Source organism: Buteo buteo, chromosome 1 (assembly GCF_964188355.1).
Source record: "Buteo buteo chromosome 1, bButBut1.hap1.1, whole genome shotgun sequence".
NCBI lineage: Eukaryota > Metazoa > Chordata > Aves > Accipitriformes > Accipitridae > Buteo > Buteo buteo.
In genome coordinates, this window is record NC_134171.1 from 13,544,439 (window position 1) to 13,562,204 (window position 17,766).

At 38.6% G+C, this 17,766-nt stretch overlaps 1 protein-coding gene across 3 annotated transcripts in view; it reads right to left on the reverse strand.

The window, feature by feature from the left end:
- Nucleotides 1–3,441: 3,441 nt before the first annotated feature.
- WFS1 (wolframin ER transmembrane glycoprotein) overlaps nt 3,442–17,766 on the reverse strand; it is a 36,974-nt gene continuing 22,649 nt past the window's right edge. For 2 of the 3 annotated variants that reach the window (XM_075022745.1, XM_075022753.1), the window contains exons 4-8: nt 13,700–13,844; nt 12,705–12,875; nt 11,954–12,034; nt 7,943–8,088; nt 3,442–6,271 (exon numbers count right to left, since the gene is read on the reverse strand). In XM_075022745.1, coding sequence (XP_074878846.1) covers nt 4,463–6,271; nt 7,943–8,088; nt 11,954–12,034; nt 12,705–12,875; nt 13,700–13,844 — 2,352 coding nt within the window. In that variant the 3' untranslated portion in view covers nt 3,442–4,462. The remainder of the gene's footprint in view (nt 6,272–7,942; nt 8,089–11,953; nt 12,035–12,704; nt 12,876–13,699; nt 13,845–17,766) is intronic. The other variant, XM_075022738.1, reaches the window with a different exon arrangement.

Below are 17,766 nucleotides of genomic sequence, written 5' to 3' on the forward strand. Positions count from 1 at the left end.
ACATGTAATTCCTACAGATCTACTGACTTCCTTCTCTGGAAGAACTGGGCAAGATGCAAAGTATAATCTCTTTGCATTCTTGCCTACTGCAAGAGGCTGTTAGTCATTGCAGAGTGGGCTCTTAGATTATTCAGAATTTCTATATGTGTTTTGTTGTTTTTCTTTGCTTATAGAAGAATGTACCAGTTTGGCGTACAAGCAGTACTTTTTTGTGTTACTTTGCGGATGAAATTCAAATAATGAATATTTACTCTAAATCCTGTATATTCAAAATGTTAAAGCTGAGCTTACAGAAGAACAGCTGAACCTAATTTAGATGTGTCAACAGCCATGTAATACCCTCCTCCTCCTCTTCAGTTAATTAATACTAATTCAAAAGACTGAATTACCAGTCTAGAGAAAGGGCACCTATCTTTGGAACTGTTTATAATTCATCATGTCTTCAAAACTGAGTAAGAAAATAATAAATGTAGGATTAATTGAGTAATTAACAGCAGCTGCCACATTCTGTCTCTCTCCTTTCCAATCCAGAAGATGGACTGGTTTGGAATATAGAGCTGTAGCACGAGTGGTACAAAGTTATTTTGTGCTCCGTTTGCTTGCAAGATGTGAAGTAGAGAGAAGCACCCTTTGCAAAAACACCTTGCCTGGAATTGCAATTGCTTATTTAGTATTAGCAACTTTGTGCTTGTCAGCTAAGGTACTATTTAGAGAGAAAAGATTTATTTGCTAAAGGTTTCAGAGCACTGAACACTAGACCAACATGAAAATGGAGCACCTATCCATCATGTTACTGTTAACGTATCCTCTTTTTCCATAAAAATATGAAAGCATCAAGAAGGAACACTTGAGAACTAGCATTAAAGGGCATTATTTAAAGGTCTTGAAGTCAAATTTACCTCCTCTTTCCCTTTCAGATACACAGAAGAGCTAAAAATATATGGAGAATGACCTCCTGTGCTGGTGTTCAAAACTTTCCACCTCTGTTGGAAAGAAACAGCTGACAAATCCAACTGTCCCCTTCAACCTGTCACTTCAGAGCACGTGAATTCTCTTTCCCAGGATCTAGCTAATTCAGGAGTTGTTTTTTGTATAAGTCCATAAAGGGGAATTGTATAACTTGGAATCTGACCAATATTGGTATCAATATCCTTGAGGGAGCTCCCCTCCTCCAAGGAACTAGAGTATTTTAGCTGATAATTCTAAGTTTGCAAATGTAATAACAATTATATGCCAATATCCCCTAATAATGTCTTCAGAAAAGGCTGAAATAGAAGTGTCAGACTTGTTGGAGTTAAGCCTTATAATCATATTATGTTACAGATGGGAACTGAAGTACCTGGATTAACCCTTTTGTCTGGTCTTAAAAAGCAGCTCTTTCCAAAGAAATCATTAAAATACTCTCCCTCTTCTTGCAAGACTTTCCACATCTGACTTCAGTCAATTTGTCCTTTTCAGGATATGTAATAACTTCTTCAAAATGCACCACAGTAAGTCAGTAAATTGACATCCTTACAAAAAGTAAAAGCTAAAACCAGAAGAATTTTTAACATTAGTTCTGAATACCAAAACTGTTGCCTTTTTTTCTCCTGACAAATACGAATAGAAATTTCACAATTACGTGTATATAAAGGAAAAAAGTTTTAAAAAAAAAATAAATTTGTGCTTAAATTTCAGACCCAGGAAGAATGTTTAGATATTTAAACAGAGCCTATGGATGTTCTAATAGAAGGAGGAAAAAGGGCTAAGTTTGGCTTATTTCCAGCCAGAATGGGACCAGGTAAGAGAAACTATGACAAGATTTGAATTCACCTGCCACCATTCCTTTTCCCCAGGTGGAAAGAGAGAGGTGGCTGACAGTTTTCAAAACTAGAAGCACCCGGAAGACATGATTCTACTTCATAGATTATAATGGGCTTAAACACGACTACGTGGCTTTGGATGGTGGAGGCTTCTGCTCTGCAAGATCAGGCTTGGCTCGCTGCCTGGGAACCGGGCAGCACACCCGGAGGTGCCTTTGGCTTCTTCCCAACTGCAGCCCAGGGTGATGTTCAAGAGGGTGCTCCTAGTTGGAGTGCAGCCAAATGCCTCGTTTTCCCCAAAAGTCTCCCCTTCTCTATCAAGAGTTGAGTTTTCACTGATAACACATCTCCCCGCCCCTGGTGATGACTGATCTGCAAAGGCAAAAAAGAATCTAATGCGGGATCAGTGGAGTAGTGTATTGGATTTGTGTGGCAAGGTTTTTGAGGGGGCAGGGGTACAGGGGTGGCTTCTGTAAGAAGCTGCTAGAAGCTTCCCCTGTGTCCAACAGAGCCAATGCCAGTTGGCTCCAAGACGGACCTGCCGCTGGCCAAGGCCAAGACGAGCAGCAATAGAGGTAACACCTCTGTGATAACATATTTAAGAAGGAAAAAAAAGTTCTGGGATGGACAGAAACAGCAGCCAGAGAGAGGAGTGAGAACACGTGAGAGAAACAGCCCTGCAGACCCCCAGGTCAATGAAGAAGGAGGGGGAGGAGATGCTCCAGGCGCCGGAGCAGAGATTCCCCTGCAGCCCATGGGGAAGACCACGGTGAGGCAGGCTGCCCCCCTGCCGCCTGGGGAGGACCCCACGCCAGAGCAGGTGGGTGTCCAAAGGAGGCTGTGACACTGTGGGAAGCCCGTGCTGGAGCAGGCTCCTGGCAGGACCTGTGGCCCCATGGAGAGAGGAGCCCACGCTGGAGCAGGTTTTCTGGCAGGACTTGTGACCCCGCGGGGGACCCACGCTGGAGCAGTCTGTGCCTGAAGGACTGCAGCCCGTGGGAAGGACTCACAGTGGAGAAGTTCGTGGAGGACTGCCTCCCGTGGGAGGGACCCCACACTGGAGCAGGGGAAGAGTATGATGAGTCCTGCCCCTGAGGATGATGAAGTGGCAGAAATAACGTGTGATGAACTGACTGTAAACCCCATTCCCCATCCCCCTGCACTGCTGGGGGGGGGGCAGGTAGAACTCCGGGAGTGAAGTTGTGCCCAGGAAGAAGGGAGGGGTGGAGGGAAGGTGTTCCGAGATTTGGTTTTGTTTCTCATTACCCTACTCTGGTTGATCTGTAATAAATTGAGTTAATTTTCCCCAAGCTGAGTCTGTTTTGCCCGTGACGATAATTGGCGAGTGATCTCTCCTGCCCTTATCTCGACCCGCAAGCCCTTTGTTATATTTTCTCTCCCCTGTCCAGCTGAGGAGGGCAGTGGTAGAACGGCTTTGGTGGGCACCTGGCATCCAGCCAGGGTCAACCCACAAGTAGTCAGGGAAACAGTGTGATGTATCTGTGAAGTACAGTCATCCAGTGGTCAAAAAAGGTGGTAAGTCACAATGAAAGCAGGGGTAAGTAGTACGTGTAGTTTCACAGCTACAAAAACTTCACCTGGCATACTCTGATTTTACTGATAGCTTCAAATAACGTGAAGTACAACCTCAAGTATCTCACACCAGAACATTTTAAACATCCTAAATTGTATTTTTCAGTGAAAGCTATTATCATTGCAACATAAACAACTGCTCACAATGTCAAAGCAAAAGGAACAAATGTTGTACCCGTTTAATTCAAGTTTGTATTTTATGTTTATTTGCACAATACAAATCATTAAACAAACATTTTATTTCAGTTTCCACTGTAGACTTTTAGGTACTATTTTCAGTTGCTTTGGCTTGACAGTTACTGGTACTATCCAAATACCAGACTTAGTCTCTGGTATTTGTCCTTCCCACACCAGCATGGATTATACCTTAGTGTCAGAGATGTAGCTATCATAACCAATCAGAACACATAGCTTATTTTGTACAGGTTATTTAATGCAAAATGGAAGCTTGAGGACTTTTTACAGCCTTGCTGGGGTGTGAATGGTGTTCCCTTTCAAAAAACATTAAGGTCACTATCTTCTGGACAAATAGTGGAACAATAAGTTCTGTACGCAGATATCACCACCAGGTACTGACTCTAAGATCACTTTTTTCTAAAAAACACCAAATAAATACAAGCAATATATGCAACCTAAGCTATTGTCAGCTACCTATTCTAAATCATACCTCTGAAAATACAAATGGGCACATTGTGAATATTTAAAGTGCTTTTAACATTGAGCAAGTGAATGCATCTAGTGTCGTACCACAGACAAATTATATCCATTTTGGACAAAATAGTCTCCATGCAATTAGTCAGCAGCAATCTCCTGCATTCATTTGTAATATTAAACTACTATATATTACTTCAGTCATATGGGGTTTAAAGTCAGGATACAGTGTGTACACTTACAAAACTCAACCAATGCTCTACATTAGCATACATTTTCAGCATTGCTACACAAGGTGGTTTGTTGTTTTTTTGTTTTTGTTTTTGTTTTTTTTTTTAACCTTTTAAGAAGCCAAACCTTTGGTAGTGTAAATGCAGCGTACACTGAAGATACCACTGAACCAATATGAGAGCTCATTATGCTGCTGACAGGAATGGGAAGAAGAAAAAATCAAAAGCGAATTTAATGGCTTTATGCACTGTGCTCCTCCAGTCATGCTCTATTTTCACATGCTTACCTGCAGGTAAGAGTTTAGACATGCAATTCAAGCAAGTGATTGCTTTCAGTTCAAAGACAGGCCATTTACTGCCAAGACGACCCTCCAGAATTGTGCTGAATTCAATTATACTTCCTTGCCTCAAGTTCAACAACACTTTTTTAAACTCATTGCTTGCCTTCAGCACAATATCTTTGGTTATATCATCCTCCTCCATAGACTTGGTTCCATTTTTGCTACTAAAAGGCATACCCACTGTTATTTCAAATTTGTACCGATCAAACATTTTCATGTGGCAGTTATGCTTTGTCAAATACTTGAGACGACACAATTCTTCCTCCTCCAGTGTAACATTTTTTGGGTCACAAAGAGGGTAGGTTTCACCATACAAGCATCTCATCCAATCGCCAATAAAAAGTGGAAGCATATTTATTGCAGATTCTGCACTGTTGTCGATTTCTGTCACGCGTACATATTTGAACCGCCCAGTCCATGTCACTCTGTGTCCTTCCAAGTGACTACATAAAATCTGAGTACGGGCCATGTTAGTCTCCTTCCATGACCGGGGTCCACAGAGAAAAGCATACTGATTCCATGTCAAGGTAGAGTTGTAAACTTTCATTCCCTCCGATCGATACACATAGAACCAACAGAACAACACTACAGCTGTAATCCACACCAGAATGAGTTTCACAATTGAGCTTCGAGTGAGGGATTTAACCATTTCAACTACAGAGAAGTTAACTTTCGTCCACCATCGGAAGAGCAAAGGAACAGTACACAAAACCAGAGTCACTACAATTTTCATGAGCTCCAGAGACACAAACCACTTAATGAAATGGATAAGACACATCAGCGCAATGCCTACACCTAGCACTGGGAGTGCAAAGAGAAACAGAAAATAACCGACTGATGCACGAACAAGCCCAATGCCAGAGGACTCCCGCAGAATGACCACAGAGAGTTCGCACCACATAAAGCAGACCAGATATGGGACCAGGTAGCAGTAGGTGCCTTTAAAATTCCGTAGCTGTGCCATTCTAAAGAAAAGATAGAACAAGTACAAAAACAGAAGGCATGGGATGCTTACATTTATCACAAAGAAATGGCCTACAGGAACAGTAAAGAAGGTTTTACCTAAGAATTTCAAGTAGCCAAAATTCCCAGGTAATACCTGCAATAGGGATAAGCAACCTGCTGCTATCTCAGTCATTAATGCTCTTCGTGTGTAAGGTTCTGCACACGTGCTTAAACTCATGTAACTTGTCACTGTGAAGAAAACTGAGATGGTAGCTAACTCTGAGCATGGTATACAGTCTTTGCTTGCTATAGGGAAGGAAAAAATGACAAAGAATACTGACATTAAAAAATAAATATATGGCTCTAAGTGATTCCATCCAAAGTTCACCTCAGCTTGCTCAACATCTAGGTTTGGTTCAAAACGAAGCAGTAAGTCAGTCAAAGCACGGAAGTTTTCCCAAGCCTTACTGTCCTGAAAAACTTTCAGTGTGCAAATCACCATAGAAATGAAGGACAAATAGAATATGACTAATGGAATAATGAAGGCAAAAAAATCAATTGTCAGATTACTTATGATGAAGAAAAAGATGAGAGCATTGATATGGTGTGTTGGAACAATGGTAGACAGCCAATGCATTCCTGCCTTTGATGCAATGTCTATAAGGTATTCTTTAATTTCCATAATGGCATGAAGCGGATATTTTACAACCTGGAAAGAGAGAAAGAAGCATTTTATTTATGAGCAGTTTTGTATCTTTACATCACAGATATTCTTAGCTGAAGCAGTAGCAGTCAGTTGTCTAACCTCAGCTGACATGAAAAGATTTATATTTCAGACAAATGTTGCCAATAAAATGAGATTACTTTGTCTGAGATTAGCAGCTCTATTTTGATTAATTCAGTCAGATGAAGCTCAGAGGCGATTTTGATTTCAGGAAAGATATATTTCATTACCTTTGACACATATAATTAAATGGCTTCCTAGTCAAATATTCTGCTCTGCTAACTTCATACCGAAGATAAACTACATGGCTGCAGTCCTGTACTATCTTAAGTCATTACTTAAGCTGTGAGTACTGTAGCTTTAAAGCACTTAACTCTGCCACTGTTCTGCAAGGATTATGCTATACATTCTGATATGCATATACACTACAGGAAGTAGCGCATATGATTCATATGCACTTACAGAAAGTCTTTACAGCTGTGGTTTATCTTTAAAACAATTCTTCCCAAGCACCTAGGGATACAGCTGTCAAAATCTGGTTTGTAAGCAGCAGAAATACCTTTCCCTAAACATGTAGCAATGATAGTTACTCTTTTAACTCCACAACAGTAACTGTACAGGATCTGAAAATTCTACCTATCTTATGTCCCACACAGTCAATAGGCAACAGAGGAACTGCTGCATCAAATCCTCTTCCTATGGCCAACCACACACTTTACATAGCATCAATAAAAAGAGATGGGGTTTTTCAAACAAATATTCAAATATTAGCATCTGCACATTAGATGCTGCAAACAATCCTTCTCCCATAAAGCCAGTTTTTATGTTTTTCCCAGAACTTACGCTTTTACATTAATTACTTCAAGGGAAAGGCCAAGAATGCTTTAGCGAAGATCTATGCATTATGATGAGCTGGGGCAACAAACACAATGACTTGGGCATAAGCCTACTTATTAGTGAAGGTATCCCTGTTCTTCTTTCTAAATGCATTTCTTCCAGAATATTAGTTTTTCAAAAGACTAGGAAAATACACCCCCCTCCCTTTTTTTTTTTCTCCTCTCCCCTACCATATGATAATGGACAACAAAATGACAACAATTATAACAAAAATTCTCATGTCAGCAGCTGGAAAGCCCCTACCTTTCTTGAAATTTATATCAGTATTGACTTAATTTTCCCTTCTTCTTTCACTACCTAGGGAAGTATCAGTATAGAAAACCATTGACAGCAACTAACATGGTTCTTGAATTCCTTTGTAATAGAACCTTTTCACAGCTCAAGGCTATGGATAATTTTTCCCACCTGCTTGCTCCTGTTTAAATAAGAAAGATATGAAGCATATAATAACATCTATAATAAAAATATGGCAGTTATGATAGGGACATTTAAATCCTCACTGAGATGTAATGAAGGTAGATTGCCCTCTTCCAGAGAAAACCATTATCCCTTTCTCTTAAATATATGACTTGTATATATGAAACTGTAACATATATATGAAGTCAAGTCCAAAAAAAAAATTATAGCATCAATTCTTGTACTGACCTATTTAGGCTAAACATGAGCTTTGAGAGTCAAGTGCAAGTGTCACCTCCGCCTTGTCTGAAATGCCTAAGTTAAGAGCCCTTCAACATAACCTGTTCAGTATTGCCTTTTTACCTTCAGTCGCAGGGGTAACTCTTCAGGAGTCTTCCCTGCCAATTCATCATCTTCCTCTTCCTGCATAATCAGGTTAGATGGGATGATTCCCTTCGCGTACTTCTTGGTAATTTCAACAAAGTCATCCAAAGCAATAAATTTTTTGGCTAAAAGATACAATGAAGACTTTGAGTAAATAGTATCACTACAACACTGTACTGATTATGAGTTGGAATTTTAATTTTTTTTCCTGGTATTAAAGAAGATCTACTCTGGGCTTCAAAAACTGAACTACCAATAACACTGGCTTACTTTGCAACTTGTTCTGAGATCTGTGCTGAAAACAACAAGCTGCTTGTGCCAGCAATATATGACTACTCTAAATCTTGTCAGACCAGCAGGTTAAATTTATTATACAGGTAAGTAGGGGAATAGAGTGAGTGAATGTAGCTTATGTGCAAGTATTCCAAGGAAAAAAGATTACTGGCTTAGGTCACACAGTTTTGAATCATATTCTATTATATATTTGGTAACTGCTTGAGAGAAACCTTTAACAGCCACATTGAAAAGAAAGAATTGCATAGGAACAGTAATGAATTTATCTGTACATTATCAACTGAAAAACTAACCTCCAATTTGGCTTTTAGCAGTCACTTTTCTGAGTTTGGAAGTTACAGACATGTAATTATGGGAAATACCCAATTATTCATATCTACAAGACTAAATATAGATTACGTATAGTGTATTAATTTAATAAGTTACGTGGCTATACAAAGGGCCTCCCCCAAATATAATCAATTATGATCTAAAACAAAGAGAGAGTAACAAAATATACTTTGCTCAGTTGTACACAGAGACAAAATTTATCCCTCTGCCCTGGAAGATCTTTATCCACTCCTGTGAGTAGAAAGGAGGCAAGAGGTTACTTCTGAAAACTCTAGGGATGCTGCAAGACAGAAGATGATTTACACACTGCTTCAAACTCTTTTCATAGCTAGTTGCTTACATTAGCATGGATTAGCTAGTTTCTATGGTAGACAAGCTTGATGTTGTTTGTAAAGGAGGGTAATTAACAGCAACTTTTTTCCATACACTAAAGCAAATGACATTGCTGTAGATATGAAAGACTGTTGAATGACAAAAATCTGTAACATGCCTCCTACACAGTAAGTTTAGCTAGTCAGCTGATACAAAGATATGAAAGCTTGCCTGTTTAATACTAGTGTAAGGTTTTAAAGAGATAGAAAACTGAACTGTTTCACTAAATTTAAAATCAGAGGATTACTGGGTTTGAGCCTATTAATTTAATTTCAGAAAAATGCTACATTTATAGAAGTTTTTTTATATATATAGGTATTTAATATTGAAAACACTGTAGATACAGAACAAAATAAAGTATTTGTGTGAAGATACCTGCTACAGGAAGAGGGGTGTTAAAAGAATTCAATAGAAAACCAGCAGCTTACAATTAGACTTTTGCTTTAATCTCACAACTTGCATATTGCCTTTTGCTTGGACTTTCTTCTCCTCCCCCCCCCCATTGCATGAACCCGTATGTCCCACAAAATACCATCTGGCATGCCTCCCAAGAAACAAGAAAGGATTTATTTTTGCTAACTATTCTTATCATTCACAGACTGTAAGGTGACATTGCTTGCACAAAGAAATCAGTGAGACTCCTTAGCTGTCTTTGGCAGGGGTTCAAATCAAGCCTAATACCAAACATGTCAACTAAATTTCTTGTCCTATTAGGACAAAATATACCATAGTAAGATAGTCTTTTTGGCGTGGGATCAGCAAGCAGACATGCTTAGAACCTTATGAAAATTCCTTAACAGCACTTTTACAGGACCATGGGACATTCTGAGAGGGAAGGATTTATTAACTTACTATGTATAGATGGCCTACCAAATGTAACAACATGTATACTCTCAGGCACGCAACAACTGTCCATTGACAACGTCAGGTCTAATTTTCTGTTCATACCTCCACTAAGGATAGCCCAGATCAGATATCTGCAAACACAGATCTGGCTTAAAAATGATCTTCCAAGTATTGGCAATGTATTAAAACTGAAGAAAGAATCTTCTGCTGGCAAGATAAATGGAGAAACTCAGTGGATCAGAGAAATAAATGCTGGAGAGTAACAGTTGTCTTGTTCATCCATGAAAAGATAGAAACTCTCTAGAGAAGAGGTAACAGCTTAACTCCTACTTTAAGTGTTTGATGAAAACTTTTTGTTTTTAAATGTTGTTAGTATTTTGTCACCTAGGTGTCTCTTAAATTGATATAAAGAGCCTATGTTGTAGATTCTACTTTATTATTCATAGATTTTTTTTTTTTGTCTTCAATTTGGTTATGACAAATTCCCCTGCCTCCCCCATCCACCGTAGAAAAAGAAAAATATGCACATCAATTTCTTCCTACGCTTACATGTAGGTTCATTTACTCTCCTGTTATTTTACCTGCCATTTAAGCCTTTAAAAAAAAAAAAAAATTGCCAGTTCCTTTTCTGACACTCTTTGAATTACTGAAGAATCCAGAACAAAATCACTTGCTTTGCACTCACGCTCTATCAGCACGTGCCAGTTCACCTAAGGGATGGAAAGAACACTAGTGCCGTCCGGTAAGCACCAATAATACAACGTAGCTCAAATGAACCCAGATACATCTGCGTTATAATACCATGACAGGACAATGAAACACAACAGTCTTATCCTTGAAGGGCTATTTCTTCCTTGAAGGGCTATTTCCAGCTTTCCAGAAGTGTCAAACAAGTCACAAGAACAGCTGACCTACTCTCACAGAAGTTTTGATAGGTCCAGAAGCTTGGTCTCCAAAATACTGTTTCTCCTGTTACCTGCTCCCCTACTCATATACATAGGCACATGTCCCTCCTCCTCTTTTACTTCTGTGAAAGTTAACGTAAAACTGAAATACTCCACTCTTCTTAGGAATGTTCTTTTCAGAAGTCACCCATGTAATGAACACAGTCCTTGCAGGTAAAGGCCAAACTGACCTAATGAAATGTAAATCTAATCTTTCAAGGAATTTAAACATGCAAACCCCCAGATTTGGCTCACTAATCCACATAGGGCACTTTAGTTAAATGTATTCTCAACTATAGTTATATTAGTAAGTAATATGCTTTGTTACATTTAAAAGTGCTCTTCAAGAACTGATCTAGATTGCACATGAACTATTTCATATGACCTACTGCATTTCAAGAAAGTGAGATTTTCCTGACAATGATTAAGTGAACCTTATGTTACATAATGTTCTTGAAAAACTACACATGCTGCATTGTTTAATTTTCTCAATTTTACAATTCGACTTTGCTCCTGAAGGCCCAGCAGCACATCAGCATTTCTTAGGTATGCAAGGCTAGGGAGAACTTTATTTCAATTCCAAACCCCCACCCCACCATACCTTACAAAACTCACAGATTTGGGTCTACAAATCTGACCGTGTGTGTCGAGTGGTTTAATTCTCCCCACTGCATGAACTAAGCTGCTCCTCAGTTATGAAAGAAATATCTTGGTGCATCTTTCCTATATAAATTCTTGAACCAATATGAAAAGACAAACATTAATTATAAGGGAATGGCAAACAGAAGCAAGGCAAATAGAATGAGGGATCTATCTGCATTAAATGATTGTGTAATTAATTCCCTTATTATAATCAGAAAGCTTACTACAGTTTAGAACTAAAAAAAAATATTGAAAGTGCAAAATTTTTTTTTGCTGAATAGACTTGTAAGTGCTGAAAGGGCAAGAATATAAAAATAACAAAATGGCATGCAAACTCCTCTTCCTATACTAATCACTGACAAGTTGACTGTAATGGTGATGTCTTCTGTGAATTCACGTGCAGATCAGTTATTTACCTTGCACATATAATAAATAGACACTAGCAGTTTATAGCAATCCAAGCTTGCCACACATTCTTACTCTGGCAGCACAGAATTGCTTAGCAAGCCAAAATAGAAACCAAAACCACAGGCAAAGACTAAAAGCAGCAGCATGCACTCACATTCACTGCTCACTAATCGCTCCAGCATTCTCCTCTGCTTCTGCACCGACTTTGGGACTGGGCCAGGTTGCTTCTCACCATCTGGTTCAAAAACAGAAGTTTATGGAAAGTCAAAGCAGTCAATTAAAGTGATCAAACAATAACTGGAATGTTCTTCAAGCTGCAATATCTGGAGAACAGTATTTCCTCAAAGTCAGGGAAAGACAAACATACATATAAACAGGTAAGAAGTGGCTATATAGCTTTCTATACTCCTATTACTGTATTAGAATAGGGAACAGCATTAACACAGCTGTAATGGCAGAGTGAGCCAGGTGTCTTGAAGACTGGGTTTGTAAACTGAAATATCTAGTAAGATATCATCAGGATGACTGTTAAGGTGGGGCTGGGGGGGAAGGGGGGCAGGTAGGGGAGAAAAATCAAACACAGCAAAGCCATAAAAGATTTATTTGCCAAGGACAGCGAGTGTTGAATGAAGATACTGTTAATATTTGGTCACTTTTATGAGTCCTTAACTGAATCATAACCTACAGGAAGAGTTGGTGGGCCTTTATGAACTAACTTTATTGGTCCAGAGAGAACAGGTATTGAAAGAGAGTTAGGGTCGTTAACACTGTTACATTTCCTTAAGTAGATCATACATTTACTGTTATGTCATGCCTGATTGTTTGTAAAGCCCTTTAGGTTTCTAGCTGTATTCTGCCTGTAAGTCTGTATTTTATCAATACCATAAATTAGTTCATAAACAAACCTTCATTGTCAACTTGCCCAACATTTTCCAGTAGTTCAGAAACTGCTAATTGCTTCTTCTTTTTTGGGTTTAATTTCCAATACATGACTAAGGCAGCTTTCCTCACAGCTCTCTCCAAGTCAGTCTCAGATGATAACTTTTTCACTTCTTGCTCATTCTCAGAAGTGATGCCTTAAAAAAAGAAAAATACGTTACATACTATTATCCCACACCCATGCAGAAATGAAAGATTTTCCCACAATTTATTCTCCTCAGTTTAGTCTGAAACTTCTCAAGTTTCATTCACATTTTGACCACCTAAGTAAATTACTGAAATGACCTTCTGTGCCCATTGCTTATCAAAATCTAAATCACATTACTTAAGTTTAAACTGTACTTCAAAGACTGGGCAAGACACGCATTACCCTTATGTCTTGCTTCAATTTTTGAAGTACAGAAGTTCAGGCAAAAGGTGGCGCACATAAGTATGGGTGACGTGTAAAAGGCAGCAAGAATTTAATCAAAGTTGTTTGGGTTTTTTTTCTTGTAAGTAAGAGTTCAGATAGTTGGCAGATGAGAGGAGACCATTCCAAGCATGGGGCGTAGCATGAAGGAAGACGTGAATCTCAAAGTGGGAGAAGACAGTGAAAAGTTAGGAGGGAGGCTGGAGAGGGACAAAAGAATGAAACAACAGCAGACATGTAGGTAGTGTGCGGTTATATACGACCTTCACGGTCACAGAAAAGAAGCTTCAATGAAAGGTGGGGAGGGGAAGAACAAGCATGAATTCCATGGAGGAATTCAAGCAAATAATTAATATAAATGCTTTTATGAGCAGTATCAGTAATTAATGTTTTTTAAATTACCTATTTGTACAGGCTGTCAGCAACTACTCGCATAATTTTGCCATGGACATTCCCATCGTATTTTAACCCCTCTCTTCAGTGTTAAAATGAATATAGTATTATTTCAGATAAAGTGGGAAGTGCAAGCAAAAAGTCTCAGAGAACCCATACCTCTTCTGTCTGCCAGGCATCTACGCAATAGTTTGACAGCTTCTCTTCGACCTTGCTTAGCAGCAAGGATGAACCAGTCAACCGCACTACAATTGTTAAGTTCTTCATCCTCCTCTTCTGCTAATCTTAAGAAGTGTTTCCCCACCTAGAATAAGTAGGGAACAGAATTCCTTCAGTTACTGAAATATACTCTACTCTGTCTCTTTCCTCCCACCCCCTGGAACCCAGCTAGAATAAATTCTCTTTGAACAAAAGGTCAAAACATTTGCTCCTAGCACTAAAGAACATAGCTGTAAGTCGATCTTCTGCAGAGCAAGATCAGTTTCCAGAACTGGAACCAAGAAGGAATCCCAACACATTTTGCCAGGTCAATGAATTAGTTGCCATGGATCATCGAGCACCTAGCGGGATCAGGTAAAGCTCCCAGTGTTAAAAGCTTCCTTGAATTCTGAAAGTTTTCTTGAATCCTTTTACTCCTCTAAGAATGGTCAGACAACACTGCTACCCTCATTTTAGAAACACAAAAATTAAATGTAATAACCTGGTGCCAGTGACATTCAGAAATTCAGATGAAATTATTGACAAAGGGCCTTCACACGGAAGGAGGCTTCAGCAGTGAAATCCCTGACTCATAGCAGTTGAGCCACTGAAGGTGAAAGCAAACTCACGATTAATTACTGAATGGAATGAAACTAATACTGCTTAAGCATCAAGCAAATTCAGTGAAATAGCCTGTAAAAATCCTCCTTATTCAGGATTACAGAAATTATCAAGCAGTTGCCTATATTACTGTTTTACAGATTAAAAAAAAAATCACCTTTTTTCTTCCTTCTATAAAACTGAAATATATAATAATATACTAGTAAATATATTTAGGCAATAGCATGAAACACTTCTACTTATCATACCACAAAGCAACAAATATTAAATGGCAGAAACTAGCCAAAACTACTGGAGATTTTATCTGCATGCCTAGAGAATCTGGGAAATGCTTCTGCTTGGCTCACAGCACTCCCTCTCTCCCTGCTGTTACTTCAGTTATGTTCTGGGGGTAATTAATGCAATACCTTAAGAGTATAGCTCCACAAGTCCACAGTATTATCCGCTGAAAAAAAACCTGTCTGACAGTTTCTCCAAAACTTTGCCTTTGGTATTACCACTAAAAGGTGACTAAAGAAATACCTCTGAAAGATTAATAATTCACGTTATTCCCATGTAGATTAAACACACTGATATAATAAAAGATCTTTTTCTTCCAGTAAAGGTTAGGTCTCCAGCCTTTCAACTGGTTTCATACACCTGAATGTTCCAACAACTTCTACATAGATAGTTATTGGCTAGACATCATAGCGATTAAACCCATAGCACATACAGTGAAACGATCCAAAACCATACAGAAATAAGAAAAAAAATTGGACTAAGTAATCCAAAAGTCAGAACTAAACATTGATTACAAAGTCATGCCAGAGTTTAACAGAAAGTGCACAGATATAGTGGCAGACCAAGAAGAGACTATTTGAGACAAAAAAAAAAAAAAAGAAAGAAACATTTCAGCAATTGCCTGGTAATTTATCACCCAACTGCAGATGTACCTTCAGCTATTTCTTTCAGAAAACAATTGCTTGAACAAGTTACATGGTAAATAACATCCTCTGACAAGAACAGCTGTTTCTTGAACACGTTTGTATTTATAGCCATTGAGATTTTGAGCAAAGCTTCAAGAACAGTAGCACTTAATGATGCAGCTCTTTTAAGTTTATAAGGATCTCTTGGACATAGAAACTCATATTGCAAAAGTCTAGCAGATCTTGGAATTAGTCACATTGCACAAGGCTACTGTACAAGCAAAACGATAGCGAACACCTGTTTTATGATAAAGTGGGTTTTGGCTTGCCTGTGGGTTTTTTTTTTTTATTGTTTGGCATTTTTTTGTCTGTTTTGTTGTTTGGGATTTTTGGGGGAGATGTTTTGGTTTTTTTGGGGGGGTGGATTTTTTTTTATTTTTTTTAAATTTTTTTTAGGTTTAGCATTAAGATTTAAACATCTACCTCCTCCAAAAAAACCCCACAGACCCCACCCCCAAAACCTGAGCAATGAGAAAATATTTTCTCTTTATTTTGATTATAAAATTACAAGCTTTTGTGTATGTTAAAAGTTTTGGTAGCAAAAAAAAATAAACCAAACCACCTCCAAGTCCCATAACAACCAGGTTTTCCACAAAATACTACTGGAAGGTCTACCAGCTTTCTCTGAATAAGCCCTGTGTTACAGGCACCTTTCACTGTCATAGCAAAGCTCCTACCTAAAGATGGCTGCAAAGTTCTGGCCTGCAGCAATCACAGGAGGCAGAACTGATGGGAAAAGGTGTTAACCTCAGATTTGCCATTTAAGCAGTCAGGGATTCCGTCTTTCCCACAAAATAAAACTGTGAAATGAAGTCATAGTTGGTATGCTTAACACCAATCTTCATAGTGTACTTCTCCAAAGGTTGCTCTCACCTGTAGGCTTTGCTAACCGAGGCAGTTATCTCAAGCAGTGCCCTTGCAGAGATCCTCTGGTTAAAGACAGAGTTGCCTTTTCTCCATTACAGAATTCCAGCTGTGGGTGTCTCATTTACATAATTGCTGTACAGTTATTTCTCAATAAAGAAACTACATAAAGCTACGGTAATACAGGTTGACAGCCACTCAGAGTGCATTTATTTCCGTAGTCATTGCAGGGTTATTTTTGAATAAACTCATAGTAATAACAACAAGCCAGTGAACCGAGTGATTTCTTGTGTTTGACTTCATAATTATTAGCAAACAGCACAACAGTGCCATCTCAGCTTCTCATTCGTACTCCTACAAACGTAAGAAATAAACCCAGATTTTTCTAACTGATTCTAAAGGGGTGTATTCAACAATAGAGAAGAAATATATTTTTTTAGGGTTTTAAAAACTAGAAGTTAATTCCCTCTCCACAAGTCAGAAGAAATTCGATTGCATAGAAAAGAAATGACTGTATTTGGGGCTCCTTTTCAGGCAGTCAATTCATCCTGAGTGCATATGGAAGCAAAATTGTATGCTGGATCTCTTTACGACAAGAATCCTATTATTGTGTGGGAATAGAAAGTGTACACAGTTAAAGAGCTAAAGGAAGGGAGTGAAGGTGGAATGAATAGAGAAGGATAAAAAATTATTATTTATACACATACATATGCACACATCATAGGCTTAGATTACATAAGGTATTTCTTACTCAACTGGAAGTTATATCCTGAAAGAATATTTATGGGGTTTGCTTTCTTTTGTGTGGAGGAGTAGAGCCAAAATGTGGATTTTACAGCAGCGATTCCTCTCAAAGCTAAAGCTTCATCCACCACAAAGCCATCAGCTGTTCCAAAGGTGAGGAATTTGTTACTGTCTCAGGTTACAACTCCAAGGACAGCCTGCCCCTCAAACAAGTTGAGATGGAATGGTGACTGAGCCTGGCATTGCCATATTTTTTTAACCAGCTTTAAAAGGATTTCTTTCCTATCCCTACCTTTTATTTTTATTTGCAAAAAGAGTGGTGATCCTTGGGGAAAAACCCAAACCGCCAATGAGCACGTAGGAGACCATAACCACTCCCTTCTGCTATCAAAACTGAAGCTGGAAAAGAATGCTCAAGTTAAACATTAGCCAAGTTAAACACAAATTAAACCCCTTCTAAACAATTTTAAGCTGTTTATGCTAGACCAATACACCAGCCAACAGAATGCAGCGGAAAACTAGTACAATTTTTCTAAAACCTAAGGGACACCTAAAGTGCTACCACGTACAGGGACAGGACTGCCATTATTAATTCAATTATATCTGCCATTACACAACTAAACATAGCTAATTTCAATAAACAAGGAGGGGTTTCTTTTCTAAAATGTGCCAATTCAACAGAGGAATGGTATAAGAGCAAAACATCAACCAATCTCTGTTCCTGCTAAAGCACCTCAATGGCAGTTTCTTCCACAGAGTCCAACCTAAGAGTCCTGGTATCTTTGTACATAGTGCAGTGCTGAACCAACAGCATTAATAGTCCCTATCTACACA